The sequence below is a fragment of the Monodon monoceros genome, unplaced genomic scaffold, assembly GCF_005190385.1.
Source record: "Monodon monoceros isolate NGI ecotype Baffin Bay Population unplaced genomic scaffold, NGI_Narwhal_1 Super_Scaffold_8, whole genome shotgun sequence".
Taxonomy (NCBI): domain Eukaryota; kingdom Metazoa; phylum Chordata; class Mammalia; order Artiodactyla; family Monodontidae; genus Monodon; species Monodon monoceros.
In genome coordinates, this window is record NW_021703785.1 from 14,233,670 (window position 1) to 14,257,913 (window position 24,244).

Consider the following 24,244-nt stretch of genomic DNA (forward strand, 5'->3'; position numbering starts at 1 on the left):
TTTTTGAAAATGCCCATATAAATAGTCTCTTCATGCAGATGCCTCATGGAAATTTAAATTTCTGATCATATACCTAAATGAGGCCACTTTTTCTGACTGTCCTCCTGTATTCATCTGTCTACATGTTAAATATTTTTATTTTATTCCAAGGAAGATTCTTCTTGTAGCACTGTAGCCAGTGGGATGAATGACAAGTGAAACCATCCACTGCTATTGTTCCTATTCACCCAGGCTAGAGTATGGGTAATAAGTCCAGTAACTTACCTCTCAACCAATTTAATTTTTAAAATCAGAAAATATAATTTGTATTTTTTCTATCAGAGTAATTCTTCTCCACTCCACCTCTCAGCCTTTCTTCATCTGTGCGTCCAATGAGCCGTGCCTCTGAGTAACGGGCTCAGACCCCTATTTCTAGGCTCACTGACTTTAGACATGAACTGTGGAAGTTCTGCTAAGACAGAGGAGGATTTGACTCCTTCCCCACTCCCTGCACCTCTCATGCCCCCTCTTCAGGATTTTTGTTCCCACATCTGTAATTTTAACAAATACGTGCCCATCTCTACTTGCTCTGTCTGTCTGTAGCAGGGTCTCCTGCCTCATCCCCACCCCACCCCCACCGCCCTTTGTAAGATGAGCCATTGCTGCCTCTACCTTCACTTGACCTCTTTTCTCCACCAACGTGTCAGTCATAACACTGACCTTCTGTTCTGTCACCGTCATAAGTTTTCTGTGCTTTGTCTCAAGATCCATCCTAATCTTTGAAAAAGCAAAAGACATGTTTATGCTACGGCGACTCTGTGAGGACACAGGGCCAAGAGGATGCCCTGAGTACATTTCCTCCCTCCGCCCCAATGTCATGGCCCCACACCCCTTAAAGAAACATTTCTGGAGTCACATGCAAGTGGAATTCTCAGCCCTCTCCTGTTTCAGTGGCTCAAGGCACTTTTGAACTAACTTCATGTTTAAGCTCATCTACCCTAGAAAACCTGGGGTACCGTTTTACCATTTAATCCCTCCTTGGCTTGTTAATTTTATTCTCCTCTCTTTACCACTGCCAGCCTCCAGGCCCTGTGCTGAATGCTGGCAAGGGGAGGCCGGGCGGAAGCTTCCCTACGAGGGCCCCGTGAGGCTACCCCAGGGACGTGGTGGGACTGTCCACAGCCTCTTTCACAGTTTGTAGGAGCTAGGGGTGGGGTTGCGAGCAGACTCAGACACGAGTGATGAATTACTGTCTGAAGTGGAGGATTTTTTACAGGCTGGACAGTGTGCTTGTTTCATCACTGGGGCCTCCCCCGCCCCCCCTCTCCCTCCACAGGACCTCAGGATGAATGCAGCACATTGAAAAGCAGCTTAGTAACCGTGACTGACTGGAGTGACTCTTCAGATGTGTAACTGTCACCCCACGCATCAGGAGGCCCTTCCAGACGCCAGCAGTATTGCAGAACCACAGTCTTTCAGTACTGCCTACACGACTCTAATGCTCCTGCTTGGCAGTATCTCCTACAGTAACGAGGAAGCTGACTCTCCAAGAACCAGAGTCCCTTTTGTGGCACCTAATGCAGTTATTACAAAACAAACTGTCAGCAGTATTTTGAAGCATATAAAGGTGTTTAAGACTGCTGCTTAAAAATAATGTGTCGTTGAAGTCATAAAAAGTTTTTTCTTCAGAACGGCACTCTAGTGTTTGTTTAAGTGTATTTTTTTTTCAACTAATCTTTAAGGGAATTTTTTTTTAAACTTCTTATAGCAGGTTTTGGTTTGAATTAGAACCTTTTTTTATATCTTTCTTATGTATGTTGTCACGTTGGAAGCGTTTTATTATAAAGTTCTGTTAGTATCCTTAAAATTGAATTAGTGGAATCAGTGAAATCTTAAGAGTAGATTGCTTATTTTTCATATAGAAGTTTAGAGTTATAAAAATATAGCTAGGCCCACGTTAGATAACTCCATTTTCCAGAAGTACTTTTACCATATGCAGCTTTGAGCCATTGTAAGCATGTCGTTTTATTTTAGAACTTTAAATACCATTTCTGTGGCATCATCTTTACCTTGGATATTGTATGAATAAAATGTAGCCAGTTTAAATGTCAGTTAATTTATAAACAGAATAGATCGAGTCAATACTGAATTCATATGTGTCTGTAGTTTTCTTCACTTTTTTTAAATGCCCAACCTATATTCTAAAGTACCTCAAGACTAACTTAATTTTATTCTTAACAATGACATTGTCAACATTCAAAAAGTTCATATAAACTGTTTTCTGCATTTTTTATACTTTGTGGTACTATCTGTACTCTGTTTCCAAAAAAAAGTTACATTTTAACTAAATGGTTTTTTGGATTTTGGATCTTTCTTCATTTTGCCAACCTTTCAAGTAAAGCCCTCCATTACATCCTTGTGACTGTGGCTGAGTTATTAGAGCTGATTTCTGAGTTAGGCTTATCTCGTTAGAGGATTTAAGCTTGCCTTGGTAGCTGTGCCATGTAAACACACTGACCTAAAAGTTAAAACAATGTTTTATCTGTTTCTGCCCCACCAGAGTCCTTTTTACTTGTGGGCCACTCTCACAAGTAAAACTTCCCACAAAGGCCAATTTTTTAATTTTTAAAAACTTCCCACAAAGGCCAATTTTATGCAGATGTACTCACTTTATAAGTTTCTAAAAGCTCTAATAAATGCTGAATCAAATCTTCATTGTAGTAGGACAGAGATAAGCAACCTACAACAACGCCTAAGAAGGAACCCAGGCCCTTACATTCACTCACTTATTCCACAGAGATCTGTTGAGCTCCTTGTTTGTTTGTTTCTAACATGCATTATTAGTTCACTTATAGAACAACTTTGAGACAGTTATTATAATTTTCTTGAAGATGTGAGAAACCGTTATACAATAACTTGCCAAAGCCATACACTTAGAAAGTGACAAAAGTAGGCTTTAGACCGGGTCTCAAATCCAAGTCCTGGGTCTGCCAGGTCTTAATTCCTGAGCAGAAAGGGTTGGAGAAATATGATGAATGTCTGCTAAGGAAACCCAACAGTTATGTTGAAAAGACCGATCCTTTATCTGTTAGTCCTGTCATTTTGGATTGCACTAGAATTGGCGTGTTCGTTTTCCTTTGGGCTATCGCCTTAGATTTCTCCTCACTGACACACAGCTAATGTGTTTCTGGCTACTGACACAGTGTTTCTGTACTTTGACCCCTTCTCTCCGTAAATTCTTCAGAAGCTAGAACAGTTCAGTACAATCAAAATATGTCTTCACCAGTACAGCTCTGTAAATTTGTTTTAAACACACACTCACAAAACCCGGCCCCGCCACTGGCCTGTAGCACCTAACCTCCCTCCACGGCTTTCAGTTCATTTGTGTCCCTGGAAAAGGTATTCAAGTATTACTATGGTCTGGAAAAAAAATTATATATATATATATATTTATATATATATATATATATACACACACACACACACACACACACACATATACATATGTACATACATATATATGTGTGTAATAAACTTGTTCTTTTTCTTTCATTGAGCACTTCCAAACAATGTGATTTTCCTTTTTAAGTCTTTCACGCTTGAGGAAAATGAAAATGTTACGGCCACCCATACTGTGATTAGTATTGGAAAGGGTCTGACTCATAGATTTACACAGACAACCAATTATCCAAAGCTTGAGACTGTATATTTCACACTAGACTGCCTCAGTTCAAAGTCGTGGTTTTGTCACTCGCCGCGGCAAGTCACTTCAACCCTCTGCTTTCATTTCATCCCCTGCCAGCTCAGGTTGCTACAGCACTTACCTCAGGGGGCGGTTATGAGGATGGAGTGAGTGAGGGCACACGCAGACTGAGATAACTATCGCCCTTACGGGCATGAGGTAAAGGGGCTGGCCCTAGAAATAAAACGGCGTCTGGTCAGAGGTCACTGGAGCAACTTAACACGTCTTGAAAAATGCTGTCTCTCCATTACCGGTTAGTTCCACGCACACGACCTGAGCGACACACTGGAACTTGGTCCGTTATTTCTGAACGGGGCAGGTACAATGCAGCTCCAGGCCTTCCTCTGTTGGCCCCAAAGTCGGCCATGACGGGCGTCTCCAGCTCTGCTCTTGCCGATGCCCCACCCCAGGATCTGCTCTCTGTACTGGAGAAGCCGGAGCAGTTATTTAAAGCGGACGTGCCAGGCGATGGGCAATAGCATTTGGCCCTGTTAGCCCTTGCTGGAGCAGCCGTGGAGAAGTACGGGGGTGACAGACAGGGGTCAGAAACCAGAACTCGGCTCTACGCAGCCAGTACATGTTCGTTCAACCCAAACATCTGAGGAATAGTCTCAGATTGCCCCCATACTGTTTACAAGACACGACTCCTTATACACCTTCTGTTTAATATACGAAGAAAAAGAAACCAAAAAAATGGAGACAAAGACTGCAAGGTCTGAATGATTAAGAAGGCTACGTTATGAATACTGGAATCTTTGGTGCTAAATACATATGCATATTTTACGATGTATAAAATATATACAAATCCTGTAAATAGCCTGTTTATTTTTTATAGAAAGCCACAACAGAATATGATCAGTATGTAACTATGTAAGAACATTTACATCCGATAATCAACAAGTTCTTCAAATTTGTATTTTAAAAATAGTTTGAGTGTTAATTGTAGGAGGGCCTTGATGGCAGCATTCTGTGAACAGTTCACGTTTAAAACAAGCTCAAGACACGGCTAGAGGGCAGTGCTCTTTTTAGACGTAAGCGTTTTTATCAAACTGTTTTGAAGGGTTTGTGGTTTTAAAATCTTCTCCACCGTGATACTTTGTCCGAGAAGACATGATAGATGTGGCCCCATTGTATGTGTATCCCATTCTGCAAGGCAAAACACAGTTTGGTAGATTGTCTTTTACACGTAGGTCAAACAAAAATGGGAAGAAACCATTTTGCCCCTACTTCCATCATAGCTAAGTTTGTCTCCCTGATTACTTTTATCTTTCTTCCCTTCTGTCTCTCCCCAAGAAATATTTCAATGTCATTTCTGAACAGCTGCTGTGACCAAGAGAATCTGCAGAAGAAACTCATGGCTTCTTAATTTGTTCAGTTACTCTCCTTCAAAACTTATTTAAGGACTTCCCTGGTGGCGCTAGTGGTTAAGAATCCGCCTGCCAATGCAGGGGACAGGGGTTCAAGCCCTGGTCTGGGAAGATCCCACATGCCACGGAGCAACTGAGCCCGTGCGCCACAGCTACTAAACCTGCGCTCTAGAGCCTGTGAGCCACAACTACTGAGCCCATGTGCCACAACTACTGAAGCCCACACACCTACAGCCCGTGCTCCACAATAAGAGAAGCCACCGCAAAGAGAAGCCTGTGCACTGCAACGAAGAGTAGCCCCCGCTCGCCGCAACTAGAGAAAGCCCACGCACAGCAACGAAAATCCAACGCAGCCAAATAATAAATAAATTTATAAAAAAAGAAAAATACTTATTTAAAACTCATCTTCCTGGAAACTAGGAGACTGTGGTGACCTTAATCAGCAATTTCTGCCTATGTGAAAATTCTGATGAGGCCAAAGTGAAGAATATACCCCCAGAGTTAGACCCAGATTTCTACTTATATCAATAGCTTTGGAATGTAAGAATGTCAAGCTCTGGGGTTTTTTTAATGAACTATAATTATATTTATTCTATTCAATATAATATTTACTATATTAAATGTCATATTTAGTATATATTCCTAACCTTTCCCAATTCTGGGGGTTTTGTTTTTGTTGTTGTTGTTGTTGTTTTGCGGTACGCGGGCCTCTCACTGTTGTGGCCTCTCCCGTTGCGGAGCACAGGCTCCGGACGCGCAGGCTCAGCGGCCGTGGCTCACGGGCCCAGCCGCTCAGCGGCATGCGGGATCTTCCCGGACCGGGGCACGAACCCGTGTCACCTGCATCGGCAGGTGGCTCTCAACCACTGCGCCACCAGGGAAGCCCCAATTCTGGGTTTTTGAAGTTTCTAAGAATCACATGAACTATCTATAATTTGTCCCACGTGTAACAATTTAGAATAGTACTGTACTTTTTAACAGGCCATTTTTGTCTCTTTTTCATACCTGGGTGCTTTGTTGTTGTCAGATATTGAAAAGCAAAATATGACACCACCAATTATGCAGAGTGAGGCTCCTGCCCATCCAATAAACAGAGCAGCTCCTAATTCATACCTGTGAAGAAGTATCACACAAGTATAAAAGCTTACTTATTTGGGGAGTAAACAACGTTTAACACTACTAGCCAACACTTATTAAATGCTCATAATACATTTTTGCTATTGGAGCTTGTACAGGAAGTAATAACATCTGTATAATGCTTTAAACTTTTCGCAAAGCGTTTTTATAGCCATCACTTGACTATATCTTCCCAACATCCCAAAAGGAAGATGAAAGCATCGCTGTGGGCAAAGCAGGAGCAGTCAACTCAAGCTGGGGCCTCCTGGCCAATCAGCATCTTTCCTCTGGGCTCTGCCTGAAGCTCACAAAGGTTTCCATCTCTTTATTCTGTCACGCAGGCTAAACCATTAAGGCAGACTCCAGTTAGAAAAGGGAAAGTTGCCTTTGCTTTTATTTTAGTTCAACTCAGTGTTTATCAAGCACCCGCTGTGTGCAGTCATGTGCAAGGTACTGAAGGGTGGCAGAACATGCCACCCCAAATGTGCCACTTTGGCAACAAGGATTATTTTGAGCTGAAAGCAACTGAGAAGAAACAGATACGGGGAAAGATCTCTGCCTTCCCCCCATTTGCCTAAAAGCAGGACATAAATTTGTAAAGCTGTTCCCTATCCCCTCTCTGCCAGGAAGGAGAGAAGTTAATTCCCAGAGACACTGTACATGTTGCTCAGCCCACAAATGGCACCAGAGCAATCTATTTAACAAACTTCACTAACTCATCTTCCATTAGTTCCCTCATCACGTGCCTTCCCATAATTTGTGCCTCTAGAAGCTCAAAGTCTTTTTCCTTTGTCTTGCCACTTCTCTACAAATGTATTGTTCTTTTGTTAAGATGCTGTATAAGCTCAAGTTCTAGCCACCCCTTTGAGTTACACATCACTGGGTACTCCCATGTGTATGTGTGACGCACATGTTAATGAACTCTGGTTTTCTCTTATTAATCTACCTTTTTTTCAGTCTAATTTACAGGGTCCCAGCAGAGAATCTAGGAGAGTAGAGGAAAAAATAGTTTTTCTTCTTCTACAGTGTCAGTGAAAGGTCAGTGATAGGTACAGCCTCATCTTGCTTATCACTACAATCTAGTGAGAGATGAATAAAAAATAACTATAATTTAGTGACAGATTGCTGTGAAGCATCTCCTAGATGGCAGGCCATAGTACTCTGCTCATGACTAGAACAGATGGAAAGATAAGACAGCCCCTGACTTGGAAAGGTCACCATACAAATGTACAAATATCGCTACTGAGAACAACAAAGGAAATCACAGCTGAGTGCTGGAGGAAACCCTTTTAGGGGAGGAATATATATACATTATATATACATATATATATATATGTTTCAGAGAAACAAATAAGGAATGAGGAAAGTATACCAAATCTCGGGCTGTAGTGTTCTCATGTCTGCCTATCCTCTTCCTGAAGAATATGGATTTTTTTACTTTTATCCTTTTTTTTAAATAAAGAAGTGATTCTCAAACTCTTTGAGCCCACAGACCGCCATCACAAGGCAAAAACTGATGGACGACGTTCCCTACCTAATGGTGCTTTTCAGTGTCAAATGAAGTCAGAGTGGGAAGGGTCTGTTTGGATCATACAGAATCCACAGAGGGGCTGAGAACGGAAAAGAAGAGGTGAGAGTAAGAGGGGAAAGTCAGGGCCAAGGTCAGCTTGTCCCCCTGAACCAAGTGCAGGGCCAGGGCCAGGCTTAGGTGGCCAGCAGCTGGCGTGAGTGACCTGTGCCTGTCCTGAGCTTTGCCTCATCCTTTTCTACATGCTGTGGTGCTACGTCTGAACTCCCATCTGGGCAGGCGCAGGCAGCAGTGGTGGTGTGACAGTGTGGCCCTGGCCCCCAGCCAGCAGGAGCAGGAAGCAACATTTACACAAGATGAGGGCCGTGTGGTCCACGTGCCCATTTCCAGATCCGGCTTCTGAGGTACTTCACAGCCTCCATTTGCAACTGGGAATGGGTGACGTACACAGTACACGCTGCCTTGTGATCCCTTCTTTTCTCACACTTGTGTTGCCTTCCCTGGGAAATCAAATTGAGAGCTAAAGGAAGGAACAGCTGTAAGCACCTCACCCTGCCCTGGAGAACTGATTAAGCTCTGGGAACCGAGAAACTTCTTGAACTGTTCCAATCAGACACAGTAGCAGAAACAGAAGGTTGACGTAAGTGGGGAAAAACCCCTTCGGTCTGCACAAAAACCAGCTCAAAGAGGACTGAAGAGTGAAGGGCACAGGTGAAAGCAAAAGAGCTGGCCAGATCAAGTGTTAAACTGGTAGTTTTATAAAAGATACCTTCATTAAATATCATGTTACACATCTAAAAAGGATATCCTGGATGTCCACAACCAGCCCTTCTTGTATGATGTTTGGATGAGATTACACAAATAAAACGAGCAGAGGGGCTGCCAAGGTGTAGGTGCCTGTCACCGGACCTCTTTAGACATCTGCAGTTCCCACAGCAAGCTGGCATCAAGTCCGTCTGCTGTCATCCTTTTACTGCAGAGACAACTAAAGGATGAGCGTAGTGAAAATTTCTACTTGGAGGACATGAATATCGGATTACAATTTAATGATACTTTCTATTTTTCTTTATTTTTCCCCCTAGAGCTTAGGCTGTTTTCTCTCCTGAAACTATGCATTAGTATTTAACTCTCAGTATAAATACTCCTGGAAGAAACAGTCTGAGACTTTTTCCAAAATATTTAGCTTTCTAAAATAGGATGCCAGTGCCAGGCATCATGGTTAAAAGTAAGTCTCTAATTATTAATAATAGTCCATTACGGGTTAGGGTTGTAGAAATCAAACCACAGCTCGGCACTATCAATTCATTTAAAAAGAGCAGGGACTTCCCTGGTGGTCCAGTGGTTGAGAATCCAGGCTCCCAATGCAGGGGGCCCGGGTTTGATCCCTGGTTAGGGAACTAGATCCCGCATGCCACAACAAAGGTCCTGCACACGGCAACAAAGATCCAGCGGGCCACAACTAAGACCCGGAGCAGCCAAATAAATAAATAAATATTAAAAAAATAAAAAGAGCAGGGGCTTCCCTGGTGGCACAGTGGTTGGAAGTCCGCCTGCCGATGCAGGGGACGGGGGTTCGTGCCCCGGTCCGGGAGGATCCCACATGCCGCGGAGCGGCTGGGCCCGTGAGCCATGGCCGCTGAGCCTGCGCGTCCGGAGCCTGTGCTCCGCAGCGGGAGAGGCCGCAGCAGTGAGAGGCCCGCGTACTGCAAAAAAATAAATAAATTAAAAAAATTTTAAAATAAAAAGAATAAAAAGAACATACAAATGTGTAGAAATCAGAGAATAAATTACCCAAGCAGTTCAAATGTTGGAAACTCTGTCTTTATATTCATTTAAGCATCTTGAAACTTTCTGAGGGGACTTAAGAATCATGAGTTTGGCTTGTATCAAAAACTGGTTCACTTATTCCTGTTTTTAAATATACTTTTAGATTTTCTTGAGGTCACTAAATATAGACTCTATTCCAAGGAGAATATCATTTCCTTTTGAACTTCTTATGAATTCTGTCAAAGACAAACATCTAATAAACAGAACCATTTCAGAGCTGAAGTCTTTAAGAGATTCCACGTCTATACCAATAATTTTTAACAATTTGGATGTGAGGGCTTTTGTGACTTGGTTCTTTCTCTTACAGAGGCTTTTTCTTCTTCATTCTGTTGAAAGACACGTATAGCAGACTTACTCAACAGTGACTTGAATTCACACCCATCAGTGTAAGTGATCTGGCAAAAATGGCCTTGTATTATTGAAAGACAGGATTGAAGGTAACATCCACTCGTTTGTTCTGGGCAACGTCTCCTTTAACATTTATCAGGAAACTCTTGTCTCTGCCTGGAAATCTTTCTTCATTTTTGGTAACAGGAAGAAGCAGACTTCAACACCTTAGATGATTAGCCAAATTTCAGATGATCTGTTGCAGGTCTGTCTTTTGTTAACAATATCCTCCTGGCCCTAGACCAGCTTTCCCACTAGGAGAGCGGCCTCTTTATCGAGCTGTTAAAATCACCAAAGTTTCTTCATTATTCTGAAAGGCTATCAATTTGCTTAGCACCAGACAGATCCAGGACCGTCAGGCTAGGGACATAACTTCGTTTTACAGATCAGGACACTGCTTTTGGAATATCTCTCAGACATTCTGCTCAATGGATAGGACTCATCAAAGCTGCCTTATTACCTTAATTCATGTATATAATTGAATGTGAATCTAGTAAACAATAGGGAAAATTTTCTCTTCTATACAGAGAAAGTAAAACACAGACTGATCACTTATTATTTTCCCAAAAAAGAACCATAAAGATCTAAGGCATTAAAATGTACCCTGAATTACTAGATGAAGTTAATTCTTATTCACCTGGCTGTACCTGGGGCTCCCAGCTACTGGTCACATCTTCATTTCCTGTTGAGAGAGCCTGAGCTAGAACCACACCTGGCCTAAATTCTGATGCATTTCATACTTCGCCTCCTATTTCAGCCTTGTAACCTGCACAGTAATCCTGAGTGAACGGATTGAGGGACACCTCTTATTTTCAGCTACTCCCTCTGTCTCTCTTGCACCCAATCCCCTGTTGTGACTTGATTTGCCATCCACGGGGAGCTGGTGTAGCCTACCCTGGTCACCAGCACAGAAATGACAGGCCAGGCATTGTGCGAACCATGTGTTTCAGGATGGATGAGAGAACACAGCTATGGTCTCAAGGACCTTACAGTCTAGTGGGGATGGTCAGACATTAAGCAAATGATTATAGTAAGCTGTGATGAAACTTAACAAGAGAAGCAGAAGAGCATGTTTTTGTAAAGTAAACATTACCTGTTCTCCCAAATCTGTATAGATGTGATTCAAGTAACTGTCCACCACCACAATAGCTACTATTACTATCAGCTCACTGTACTAGGATTTTGTCTTGTGTGCTAAGTTGTTTTGGCATGTGTTATCATATTTGATCTTCATTACAATCCTGAGAGAGAGGTCTTCCTACGGTCATTCTACAAATGAAAAAACTGAAGCTGAGGGAGATCAAATTACTTTCCTCCCCATACCTCAGCTAAGCAAATAGTAGAACCAGGATTTAAAACCCATAACTATGATCCCAGTCCCCGAGCTCTTAACCAACACTCTTTTTCCCTTTTGTGTACACCTTAGCTAAGTAAAAGATGGGATCAATGTGAAAAAACACCATCAGTACAATGCGTTTTCAGTTGTCATTTCAGAAAGATGTGTTTTCGCTCTCTCTGGCTCATTGCGTTCTCAGTGGCTCTAGGGTATGGAATTTTTTCAGAATTCCCTCAGGCTGTCTTTTCACCCAGCACAAAAAGAGGTGAGCGTAATAATTAAAATCAGGGCTTGTTGGACTTGAAAAAAGAAAATGCAGCTCCTCCAAACACAAAACAAAAACTGTTTCACAAATGAAAAAATCCTCATCCTTTTAAGATCCCCAGAGAAAAGTCAGCTTGCTGAAGGTCACAGAGCTAGGTGTCAAGTCTTTTGACATCAAGGATAGTCTTTTTTCAAACATACTGTCCTACTACTCATTTTAATCAAGGGTGGTAGCAGCCAAAACATTCCAGTTACTTTAAAACAACTAAATATGTTTAAAAAAAAAAGTTTAAAGTTTAGGAAGCACACCCATATATCATCAATGTTAACATTTTAAAATTGAATTCCATTGGTATACCAATCTTTTAAAGATTACCAGCAAAAAGAAACTTTCCTCAACTCATAGGCTTATATAATCCAAGGTCTATATAACTGCATGGATGGATTTTACGTAAACAAGCATTCTACAGGCATTATCTACAAACATACATTTCCCCCAAATACTCCACATCCTTTTGGGGTCCCAGGCACCGGAAGCAGGCTGTTTAGTGCCCACCGACCCGTGTATCTCCCCAGGCTGCTGCAGTCTCTCCTCTCCTTATGCAATTCACATCAGTTAACAGTTTGCTCAACGGTCTGGAAGATATCACAAGATTTCCTACCCAAAGCTTCCTACAGGACTATGAAATACCAGCAGGTGCTTCGCAAATGGTGGCTAGAGTAGAATGGGATAATTTAAATAATAAGCACCTACTTGCATATGGAACCTTCACAGAGAATTCTCAAATTTAGGAAATGCAAAATAAAGACTGATTTGTGTGTGTGTGTCAATTCTAAATTGCTTTTCAATGTTCGTAACACACACGCATTCTTTTCTCTGGTTTATAGTTTATAACAGACATGCGTGCATTACCTTTCCGTGTGTTATGAGTTATCATTAGGGTAGTTCAGAATTCTATAGACTGTATGTTAAGAACAGGTAATCACCTACCATGTGCCACTGTCGGGGGTGCTGTCTATATGTTACTTTCTTTAATCCCCCTAACATTGAGAAGCAGCAGGTGCTATCCCCATTACCCAGAGGAAGCAAGTGCATCTTCCCTAAGATCACAGAGGGGCCAGGGCCAAGGCCAGGGCCAGGAGCTGAGCAGAGAGTGAACTCAAAAACCCGCCTCTTAACCCCTCTGCCTCCTTCCCTCTCTAACCGTGTGTAAAGTGCACAGTGAGTGTCCTTACAGGAGTTCTGATTCTTGCCGATTACTCATGGAAATTTTATAAACCATCCACAGTATAACTTAATATAATATTAGTCAAAGTACATTATAATGTAAAAGGACCACCTCCTGTTCCCAAAATTACACAGTTCAATTCAAAAACGAATCTGTTACTGAGCAACGTCCATGCCATTGATCTCCATTCGTGTGGATAACTGGGGGTTTACTGGGCCTTGATTTTAAGTGGGAAACGATGTGCTGAGTCACAACACTCAAAGTAGGCACAGTAACATGTTCTCACGCAAACTTTGAAGTCTGAATAAACTGACACTGCAGAGGGGGGGGCTGTGCTCCAAGATGGGAAATTCCTAAAACAACCAGGGCTGTCCTGTGACACCTGGGGCCATGACCAGCAAGAGTCTGTGGGTGTGAAGGTGGGTTTGCACAACTGTTTATGTTGAAGGAAGAAAATACAGATGGATTTGCAGCAAAAAAGCGTGGGTCAATTAAAATCATACCCTAGGGCTTCCCTGGTGGCGCAGTGGTTGAGGGTCCGCCTGCCGATGCAGGGGACAGGGGTTCGTGCCCCGGTCCGAGAAGATCCCACATGCCGCGGAGCGGCTGGGCCCGTGAGACATGGCCGCTGAGCCTGTGCGTCCGGAGCCCGTGCTGTGCAACGGGAGAGGCCACAACAGTGAGAGGGCCGCATACCGCAAAAAAAAAAAAAAAAAAAAAAGCATACCCTACATGAAATCCTCAGCAGACTGCCTGAAAACAGTTTAGAATCGAACCTGGAGCTGGGAAGATGAACATAGGATGAGTTCTCATGAGAAGGGTCTCAGACGTGTCTATCCATTTGACAGTTTCAAATTGCTGCGTATCTCTAACTCAAAGCTGTGATGGAGATGATCAGAAATAAAGAGAAGGAATTACACAAGCCTTGTTTCTTTTAAATGGGTTCATGCTAGGTCCCTTAACTGCCTTCCACTTGAGAGTCAAGTGTCTTACAACAATTATCCTTTCCACTAGGCCTCCAAAATTTCAATATACATTTCTCTGTGGCCACCCTTAACACAGCATATAAGATAATGACCTGCTACATTAATATCCTCTGCTTAAGGGTCAGTACCATTAAAATTAATTTACTAGCATTTACTGAGTGCTTACTATATGCTAGGCACATTCCAAATAGCTGAAATGTACTATCTTGTTTCATCCTCACAATAACCTCATAGTTATTGAGGACAAAGGACACAGGACACAGAAAGGAAAGTAATTTCTTCAAGGTTACACTACTAATAAATGGCAGAGCTGGGGTTCCCTCCCAGGCAGTCCTGATCCAAAGTCCTCATTTTTTTTTTTTTTGCGGTATGCGGGCCTCTCACTGTTGTGGCCTCTCCCGCTGCGGAGCACAGGCTCTGGACGCGCAGGCTCAGCGGCCATGGCTCATGGGCCCAGCCGCTCCGCGGCATGTGGGATCTTCCCGGACCAGGGCACGAACCTGTGTCCCCTGCATTGGCAGGCGGACTCTCAACCACTGCGCCACCAGGGAAGCCCCAAGGTCCTCATTTTTAACCAGTGTGTAGGCTGCCTTCCTTGCCCATTCCTTTAACCAAATCTCCCCAAGCACACAGTCTTTCCACTCTAGGAGAGGTGCAGACAGACAGTTGTACACCACTGCTGACTGACCATCCCTGCTGGAAATGTCACGGAGCAGGGACTAGCTACAAGAGATGCCCAAATCAGCAAGACGTGGTCTTCACTTCGAGATGCTCCTGATCTGGTTTGGAAGATGGACCAATAAGCAAGTGTCACTGCCCAGTAGGATTATAATTGGAGCACAAAGGGCAAAGGGAGCACGGAGGTGGGCACGTTACGCAGAATGCAAGTCCTGCAGGATATGCAGTGGTTAGCTGGGATGTGAACAAAGGGAGGGAACGGGGTGGTGGTGCTAAAAGCTGAGTTACCAGAAAGGCTGGCAAACTGGAAGGAGTCGTGACTTCATATACTGGTCAGTGAAAACAAAACACAGTTGCCAAACACTTGATTTCCAAGTATATTTTTAAGTCCTGCCAGCGTTAACAAAAGCATCAGAGCAATTCTGATGATCTGAAGTGGCCAGTGCTACCACAGAACAAAGTGAAATCACAGAGTAACACCTTCTTAATATTTAACAGTCAAATTCTGTTTTGTTCCTAACACTTGGCACTTCTATGGAATCCCTTATCTGAGAATCTATGAGCCTTTTACCAAAAATAATTCATTCTCCAAATAACCTCATGATTGCAATAAGCTTAAGTACACAGACATCTATAATTCATTAAATTATAATAAGGACAGAAGAGAGAAGTTAAATATCTAGGCAAGGTCACCTAGTGAGATCGATATTCCTTTCAGCTTCACCCAGGAAAATGTGTGTAACCTAGAAACGTCCTTCTTGAATTGTCTCTTGTGCATTGAACTTGACAGATAACAAGAATGAGGGAATCTATCGGGAAGTAGACAGCTGTTTACTTCTCTAACTACTAAGTAACCACAATGATGAAAAGATTTTACCAAAGTAAAACTTAGATTCTAAAGTAGAAACTAACTGAATGAAGAGTGCTAGAGATAAATAACTCCATGGTTTTAAAAGCTCTCAAAATACAAAGACCCAAATATGAATATCTGAGCCAAAACACTCATGATAAATCTCATTGACTAAAAGCGAATAAATCTAAGATCACGCTGTCCTGTTTCCTCAGTTAAGGAAATTGGTTCAGTGCCCCAACTTTGCATGACTTGAAAAGAAGTTTCTTTATGCAGAACAACTCTTTAAGCCAATCAACTCTTCGGAACAGTCTATTTCAGAAAAAACAAAGCAAGACACTCAGAAGTTAGTGGTTTGGACAACAAAGCCATGGGGGGGATATGTAATTATATTTCAACACAATGATACGGTGAATCACGCTAAGGAGTGCTTGTGACCATAAGCTTGCAAGAGGATAGATTTTTTTATGTAGTAGGTTTTGCTTTAATAAAAAGGAGGAAGTTGGTTTGAAACAGCCCAAAGGGAAGAGTTGAGAAATAGTTTTAAAGGCTTTGCAGGAGCCCATCCTGGAGCCATAAAACATAATCACAACTTGAATGGACGCAAGGAAGTAAAACAAAAGGAAAAAATGGAGAAATGGCAGAAACAACCACAGTCAGGTGAAGCTTTTTAAAGATTGCAGTTCTGTCAAATGATTGTAGGCAGGAAGAAAAATCTCCCCATATGAGCTGTGGGAAAGGAAGGGTTTCAGAAATAATTAGCCACTGAACACAAAGCCTACTACTGTTCGCAGCGCTACTGCCACAATCTTTATGCCAACGATACACCAGAAGCCACTCATTCTGTTCCCTCGTCAATAAAGCACCTACAGAGTTCCCTGCACATAGTAGGAATGTGGTGGGAGCTCTGTGGATGAGCTTAGTTGTGTGTTTGTAACTTAGGCAACCAAGGTGAGTCTTATATAGGGATGTCCTCGAAATCCACAAAGAAGATTCAATTTACATGTTAGAGAATCCTTAAGAAAAACAGCAACAAAACTAGGTTCTGAGGCCTGAACTGTTTTGCAGTGCATTTTGGGACAAGTATCTGCTCACCAGAAATTTAAACTAGAGCCTGTGGCAAGCAGGTGTGCCTCATCGCCCTTCCTAAGGGCCAAACACACGCATGCGTATGCCACAGCCAGGCCATCTAGGACCGGAGGGAGCCACGCTGCTGGAGAAAGATGAATGCATGATAAGGGTGCGAAGAGGAGGGTAAGCCTGCCTCCTAGCTCCATCCTCTCTGAGGCTTCCTCAGTCTGCTAACAGAAGGCTTTTCTGCTAATCCTGAAAGGACTAGTTCTACAGATCAGGATTTCACACACCGGGCACCATGCTAGGCAAGTAAGAGATGAAATAGATGTTTTCTGACCTCAAGGAACTTACCCTCATGCAGATCCATGAAGACACCAAAGAAATAGTCAGAACCCCCTAGAGCGGTGCCCTATCCCAACTCTTCCAGGGCTGGCCCTGCCTTTGGCAGTGATTCTCCAACATATTCCTCTGTGTGTTCACGCACAAACTACATCAGAGGCACCACTTACTAAGTTCTAGCAAATGCCAGCTAGGAAGCCCTATCCCCTAGAATATGCCAAAATCAAAATCTCACTTTAAAAATTATGATATTTTGTAAGACCTACGGAGGGACTTCCCTGGTGGTGCAGTGGGTAAGACTCCATGCTGCCAATGTAGGGAACACGGGTTCAACCTTGGTCAGGGAACTAGATCCCACATGCTGCAACTTAGAGTTCGCATGCCACAACTAAGGAGCCCTGGAGCCACAACTAAGGAGGCTGCCTGCCATAACTAAGACCCGGTGCAACCAAATAAATAAATAAATATTTTTAAAAACCCGAAAACCTAAGGAATCAGTCTACTTTGTGTTGATACCCAATTTGCCGCTTATTAATCTTCCTAATTTCCATCTCCTTCTCCTCCACTAGAGGCGTTGATAAAAGGAAAACAGATGACAGCAAGTTAGTCAACTGGATGGTTTTTATAGAAGTTGTATTTAAATAAAGTTTGTGAATTCCTGTAGGTGTCACATGTCATCTTCATGCCTCTTTTCTACCATTGTGGGTAATTAGCATCTGATCATATTTAACAATTCTCAACAGGCGTTGATAATTCCTTGTACATAAGTCATGGTCTTTCTTTGTGCCAGGCACTGCTGGGATAGAAATGTGAGTGAGCTCTGATCTCAAGGAGCTAAACATGTTCTCAATATGCAGGTTTTCTTTTTTTTTTTTTTTTTTAATAAAGTCTGTATTTTTTGGTGTGAAGGACCTGTGATTTACCAATTTGTAAGCCATGGTGTTTTTCATAATCCCTCACTCTTGTGTTTTTAATGACCTAAGGTAAATTGGCAAATTGTAGGTGTTATATTTTTAAGTCATTGCAGAAAAGAGCTAATAAAGACATGCATAAAGATAAGGTACATCTTAACTACTACACACAATTAAAAAGCAACCTTAATAATAGCTAACACAATACAGTTATTAATACAAGGCTTTTGCTCTTTTCTAATCAGTTCTAAGGGTACATATACACACTCTCTTAACTCTCACAGCAACTCTATGATTATCCTGATTTTCCAGATGTGAAAACAGAGAGAGAGAGAGTAGGCATAGACAGAAAGTGGGATGCTGGGAAGCTCACAGTGGGAATGGAATAGTTCAAAGTAGCACCAAGAATGTAGAAAAGAGGAAAACCTCTCACAGTCCATAATTACTGAACTGAGTTTAACGAAAAGCTGAAAGAACAAGAAATTCCAGTGGTACTAAACTGAGTGAGGTGACTGAGCATATAGCAAGCACAGAGCACAAAGGAAAGGTTTAAGTTACTGTGCATACAGATACAGATATTAGCCTCGGCCTTGTGAGAAAAGATGAAAATGATTTTTAAGAGTCTGACAAAGACATCATTAATGATTGTCAGGAAGACAGAACAGTGATGTACGAAAGGTAATCCAGAAAAGTCAGCAATGTCTTTAATAAAATAAACTGTGAGAAATGATTTTGTGGTATATTTATGATATCAAACCCTGAAATAAAAATGTCATTTAAGTATAATATTTAAATGATAACTGATATTTCATTTAAATATCATTAAAATGGTTCTAATCTTCAGGAGAACAGTCTTAGTTTTCACCTCAATGTTTGGTGCCATGCACATCGGTGCAAATCTCATTATCAAAAATCAGGAGAAAGTTTACAAATCAGAACACATTTTCTAACATAGGTAGGGGAGTGAACATCATACTGGGGTCTGAAGCAGTCATTTTGGTTTTCCATTTAATAAAATTTCACAATAAACACTACTGCACAAAAGAAACTTCTTTGATGAAAAATATATGTGGCATACTGTCACAAAAATTACAAAATAGTAGAATATTATATATCATGCATTTTAGAGTTAAGTGTGCTAGAGTTTGGTTGCCTGGTTTGAATCATAGTTCAATCAGCCTATTAGCTTAGTCCAAGTTCCCTTGCACATACTCCTTGAATTCTTTCCCCAATTTTAAAAAAGGGGGTACAGAGAGAACCTACTTCATAAGGATGTTGTAAGACTAAAATAATAAAATAATATTTGCAATGCTCTGCTTGGTACATGGTAGGGGCTCAACATGTGTTAGCTATTATTTTCATTATACATACATTTACTATTTATGCATAAACTAAAGACAGTACTAGAAAAATCATTTCCTAAAGATTCCTAAATCCACCAGAAAAAAGTAATGGACCCTGATCAGCCATTTTAGTAATTACTCTTTTAAAATTCCATAACATTTGATTTGAAGACTGAAAGAGAATCCCCAGCCTGGATGATAGCAGTACACATGCGACTTTCTACAGAAGTCTGTGGGAATATTCTCACAGAAGACAAAATATTTGATCTATTATTATTTCTAATTTGGTATTCCTTGGGTTTTCCCAATGCAAAGAAATAAGCCTAGAGAAACTATAAAAAGCAACAGCCCATAATTAAAAACCAACAAACAAACTGGTCTGTAAGTGCCAAACCATTCACCTGCAGCTGAGACGGTCACATCTGGGTGTCTGTGCCACTCTTACACCATTTTTTAAAGACCCTGAGTCATGTACAATTTCTTTACAAAGGTTTATTAGGTGGAACGTGTTAAGGCTGTGGTCAACAGAACAAATGTAAAAGGCTAACTAAAAATGAAAAATAGTATTTCATTCAATATCACTTAAACGTTTCTAATCTTCAGGATCACAGTCTCAGTTTTCATCTCAATGCCTGAGATTGAAGCTGGCCCAGAACATCTGGAAAATATCATTTTGGATGGACAACAATCGAGGCAAGCTCTTAGTTTTCTGCTGTCATACTTTATCCTTCTTTCCTCCCCACCTTACACCTCTCTTGCACTTTTCCTCTACGTGACTTCGTACAGTAGATGACATTTAGCATTCTAAATCCTATGCCTTGAGCTATTTAGAGACAAGACACTATGTAACCCTAATGCAGTGATTCGATGTATCTTTTGCCAATGTAGCATATAAAACGTTTGCTCTTGAATGATGTCATCAAACATCATTTATTAGTATGTCTCACTTTCATGAGCCATGGAGGAAATTTATGTAGCTTAATTTAGAAGATGATTTTATATCCATTTCCTGTGAGCCACAAGCATACAGACTTAAGAAGAGTACTTACTTTTGCTCCACGAAGAGGGGATCAAAGAACTCTGTTGTGATTTTGTTTGCATACAGGGAACACCCGGTCATGGAGCACAGCCCTGAAGAGCATCAGAAGGAAAGGGCTATGATTACTGGTGTTTCGTTAACATCCTGAAGCACCTTGTTTGGAAGAAAGTTACTATTTACCTGACAGTATGAATACAATCCCAGCCAAACAAGCAATTTTAGCTTTGGCTTTATCTGAGCCTCCGACTTTGGTACATTTCATTCCAAACAGGGCAAATATGGAACCAAAAAAGCCCAGGCTGACGGCGGCGATCATAAGTCCTCTACATGCCTGGATATAACCTGCAATTAGAGTAGGTCATTTACATTAACATAAAACATGTGGTTTTCCAGGAAGAAACTCTCATTTTACACTGTCCTCGTGAATGAGTGTTCTGCTTTCCGAAAAAATAACCATAATGGTTAAAACATATGTTAAGCAAGAAAGAAAAGCAAGTAAATCTGTATGGAGTGCCTGTTCTATGTCACACACTTTTCAGTTTGCCATATGCATGATCCTCAGGATATATCTCTGAGTGTTATTATTCCCATATTCACAGATGAAGAAACTGAGGCACACAAAAGTTACATAATGTGCCAGAGACGAGTTAGTAAGGGGTTGAAATGGATTCCATCCAGCTCTGACTACAAAACCCATGCAATACTGCCTTTCACCCTGGGAATCCTCATCTGCCACGATCTCAACCCTGTCACTCCTTTGCACATCAGACCTTTAAAACAGATGTTTTAATGGTTTTGACGTTGTAATCTTTATAATCGAGCAGAGCTCCCACAGAGTCACATCTTCTAATATTAGTGAAAGATTATAAATGAGACTGACTGGAATGTCATCATGAACCATGAGAAGTCTAAATCAAGATGTATTTTCATGACCTTTTAAAAATTTTCAGGGCACACATAATAACATTGGGTTTAAATAAGCACTAGTTGGTTCCTAGAAGAATATTTTGTAATTATGAAATTAACTGTGCATATAAATGGATGCTTTCAAAGTATCCTGAAAGCTTGTTCTGTTGGTTTGTTTGATCATTCCTCCTACACCATTCATTTTCTTAGTCACGTATTTTTATTTGCACAGCCAGGGTGATGGTAAACTTCAGCCTGGCTTTTGTCCAGACACTAACAAATTTTAAGTTAACAGGATTTAAACTAATACATTTTTACCACATGCCGTCATTTTCATTTCAGACTGAAACAGTGCCGTATTTCAATCTGAAATAATGATGGCACATACTGGTGTGCTCATTTGTTAAGCCAATGAACGTACATATCTCTCAGGTTTACATTTGGCATTAAACTTTTTAACATGAAAAAACTCATAAATGCCAAGATACACCAAGTCATTTATTATTGTGTTCAGGCAAAGTCAATGATAAATAATAATTCTAAGGCTACGATAATCATATATTCAGGGAATAATGGGGGAAGGTGGCCTCCAGTATGTTTCTCAGGGAAAGAATAAAATTTTAAGTTTCAGTCCTACCCCTAGGATCCGTTTTGAAGAGTACCCAGAAGATGCTCTAATTAACTGAACAGATTTAGGCCCCTACAAATGCAGAATGCAATGACAATGATCTTCTATTTTATAGGGTGAAGTACTTCCAGACAGAAAATAATTTCCCTGATGGTAAGGCCGTCAAAAACAGCAAAAGAAACTTATGTTTAGCAAAACAGGATAATGGAGGCTTATTTTGGTAGCTATAGTAGTGCTGCAGGGCTATCTGTGTCTCTGCCGCTGAACAATGACCCAGCTCTATTTTAAACTTCAACCCTCAAGTCCCCCAACCAGAAACCAGGGAGCAATAGAAGCATAGGGGGAGGAAGCCTGTTAGTTCCTTGCAAGATTAAAGACAGTCCTCCAGGACAACCACAACTGACTCATCATTTACCACCAGAGCTACTGGGACAGTGTGGTTTCATGATTTTTTGAGATTTGTTTTAACCTGTGGTTTTGAGGTGTTTTAGCTAACTCTTATGCAATCCTAAACAGGCAACAAAGTGTGTGTGTGATATAACCTCTATCCTATATTTAAAAAACTATTCTAGAAAACCTTACCATGCACCATAATTTGCATTATTTTAGGAATCTTACAGGCTTTATGTACAGAAAACACACGAGCCTTGCAAAAGGTTAAGTCTATGGTCTGATCACTAAGAACATAAAACACATTTTCCCAAATGGTACACAGTGGTCAGAATCCCAGGCTGATGAATTCAACCCTTAATGTGACTGGAAAAATAACAGTAGGCTTTAAACTTTAACCACTACTCATACCATTTTTCCCCCCAAGTGTCTCACTCAGTTCTCCGGTCTCAGCCCAGGTACCTACAGCAGGATCAGCTCTGCCCTCTCAGCACAAGAGGAGAGATAGAGAGCAGGTTCTGATGAGGTCAGGTCCTCCCTCAGAACCAACCAGAACCCTGATTTGGTGGGGAAGGTAACTCTCTCTGGTGTGGGAACAGTAGCAATAAATTGCTAACTCATCGCATGCATAAAAGAAGGGTTTGGAGTTCCTGGGGATAAACTCCACTGTCAGCCATAGATGGAATCCAGTTGTTGGTAAGCCTGAGGTCTGTAAATTAGGGGTTACCAGTCCTTAAAACACCCACAGACTCAAGCCTTGGGTGACTTCCCACAAACTCTCTCAGAGTTTATCTTTTGCAAGGCAGACCTCTACAACCTTGCTTTTTTAACAGTTCCGGAGGTCAAAACTTATAAGTAACACCCTCAAGTGAAGTGGTGGTAAAAACCTAGTCAAGGAGGCCATTATTTTTGACAGGTCTAATTTACTGACACCGTTAATAGCTAATTAACACATTAAAGTGCTGAGGCATGAACATATTTGCTCAGAAGTTCTCTGAAGTATAATTTATAGTTAACTCCTTTGGAAGAAATGGCAAACATTCCCACTAACAAAAATAGATGGCATATACTAAAAAAAAAAAAAAACCTGGCTCAAAATGCTCAGCTGCAGTTCAAGTGGTGCTTTGAAAGGAATATGGGTTAGCAATAAACAGAAATCACCAGCTCATTCAACGGTGAGCTTTTCAATTAGTAAATTACTGTGACTTTAAATTAATGAATTCTGTTGGAGGAAAACTTCAAGGTGTCCCTTAAAAGTTAAAATGGTTTTCCAAATGTACCTTATTTTCCATTTCCATCTAGCAAAAATGAAAATATCCACTTGGTGGAGACAATTCCCTAGCAGTACACCTGGTCGCTGCTGATTGAAGGAAGAAAAAAAGGACGTGCTTTCTCATGCTAGTAGCTTTGCGTACTTTTTGCAAATCCTTGGAGAGAAGGGTGGTATGAGGGGCAGACACGAACCCTGAATTTCACCTCTGGTTCTTCTCTTTACCTGCTGTGTATCCTCAACTGTATTACCTAATCTCTCCAAGCCTGTTTTCTCATCTGTAAAACCCAAGGATAACAGCACTTCCTTCACAGGAGGAATATGAACCAAGCGTCTAGTGAATGGTGAGAAACACATCAAAGCTTCCCTTCCATAACACAAAGATTGATTCTAAGCAGACATTACAGTTGGAATCTTAACATGGCATAACATTAAACCTGCACATTTAGCTCTTTCCTTGTAGGGAGAACTGGGGTAACAGTGATACCCCCTGATGATGAGCAATCAGAGCTCTGACCTCACATAGGAGATTCAGAATAATGACTCCATCATCTGTGTCCAAGAGGCATGTTCTTCCACTTAAGACTAGACGGGGAGAGCTGTGAGCCTTCTCTCTCCCTGCTTGGATTTTTCTGCTTGGTTTAAGGAGAGGACTGACCTACTCAGGCCTGTGGTCACCACAGCCCCTGGCAACGTGGCTTTCTCCCTCCACTTCTAGTGCAATAACCAGGAAATCCACATGCAGCGTGCTGCAGGCAGGGCCTGCCTTAGGCCCAGCAACCAGCAGATGTGGCTGCCCAGAAAATACACGGCAGAGCGTGAACAAGCAGAGGGGCCTCCTCTTTGGGGGAACTGACTTACCTCCACATGAAAATGTAGCTGTGTGGTTGAACTCCCCCCAAATATTATTCTGAGAGATGATGAAAAGTAAGTTTATAACTTTGTGATAGGCAATGCTTTCTTAAGCCACAAAAGGCCAAGCCAGCAGGAAGAGACTGATAAATGGGATTATAGTACACATTTCAATGTTCTGTATGAGAAAAGACATCACACAT

The 24,244-nt window shown here is 41.5% G+C and overlaps 2 protein-coding genes across 9 annotated transcripts in view; one reads left to right on the forward strand and one right to left on the reverse strand.

Moving 5' to 3' along the window:
* The window catches only part of DZIP1 (DAZ interacting zinc finger protein 1), a 54,866-nt gene extending 52,738 nt beyond the window's left edge, over positions 1-2,128 (forward strand). For all 7 annotated transcript variants that reach the window (XM_029210366.1, XM_029210372.1, XM_029210373.1 and 4 more), the window contains one exon: positions 1,316-2,128. In XM_029210366.1, coding sequence (XP_029066199.1) covers positions 1,316-1,392 — 77 coding nt within the window. In that variant the 3' untranslated portion in view covers positions 1,393-2,128. The remainder of the gene's footprint in view (positions 1-1,315) is intronic.
* A 2,241-nt stretch (positions 2,129-4,369) lies between these two features.
* Positions 4,370-24,244, reverse strand: part of CLDN10 (claudin 10) — a 101,061-nt gene continuing 81,186 nt past the window's right edge. Inside the window, exons 2-5 of one of the 2 annotated variants that reach the window (XM_029210488.1) lie at positions 20,176-20,337; positions 20,006-20,087; positions 6,094-6,201; positions 4,370-4,867 (exon numbers count right to left, since the gene is read on the reverse strand). In XM_029210488.1, the coding sequence (XP_029066321.1) occupies positions 4,747-4,867; positions 6,094-6,201; positions 20,006-20,087; positions 20,176-20,337 (473 nt within the window). In that variant the 3' untranslated portion in view covers positions 4,370-4,746. The remainder of the gene's footprint in view (positions 4,868-6,093; positions 6,202-20,005; positions 20,088-20,175; positions 20,338-24,244) is intronic. The other variant, XM_029210489.1, reaches the window with a different exon arrangement.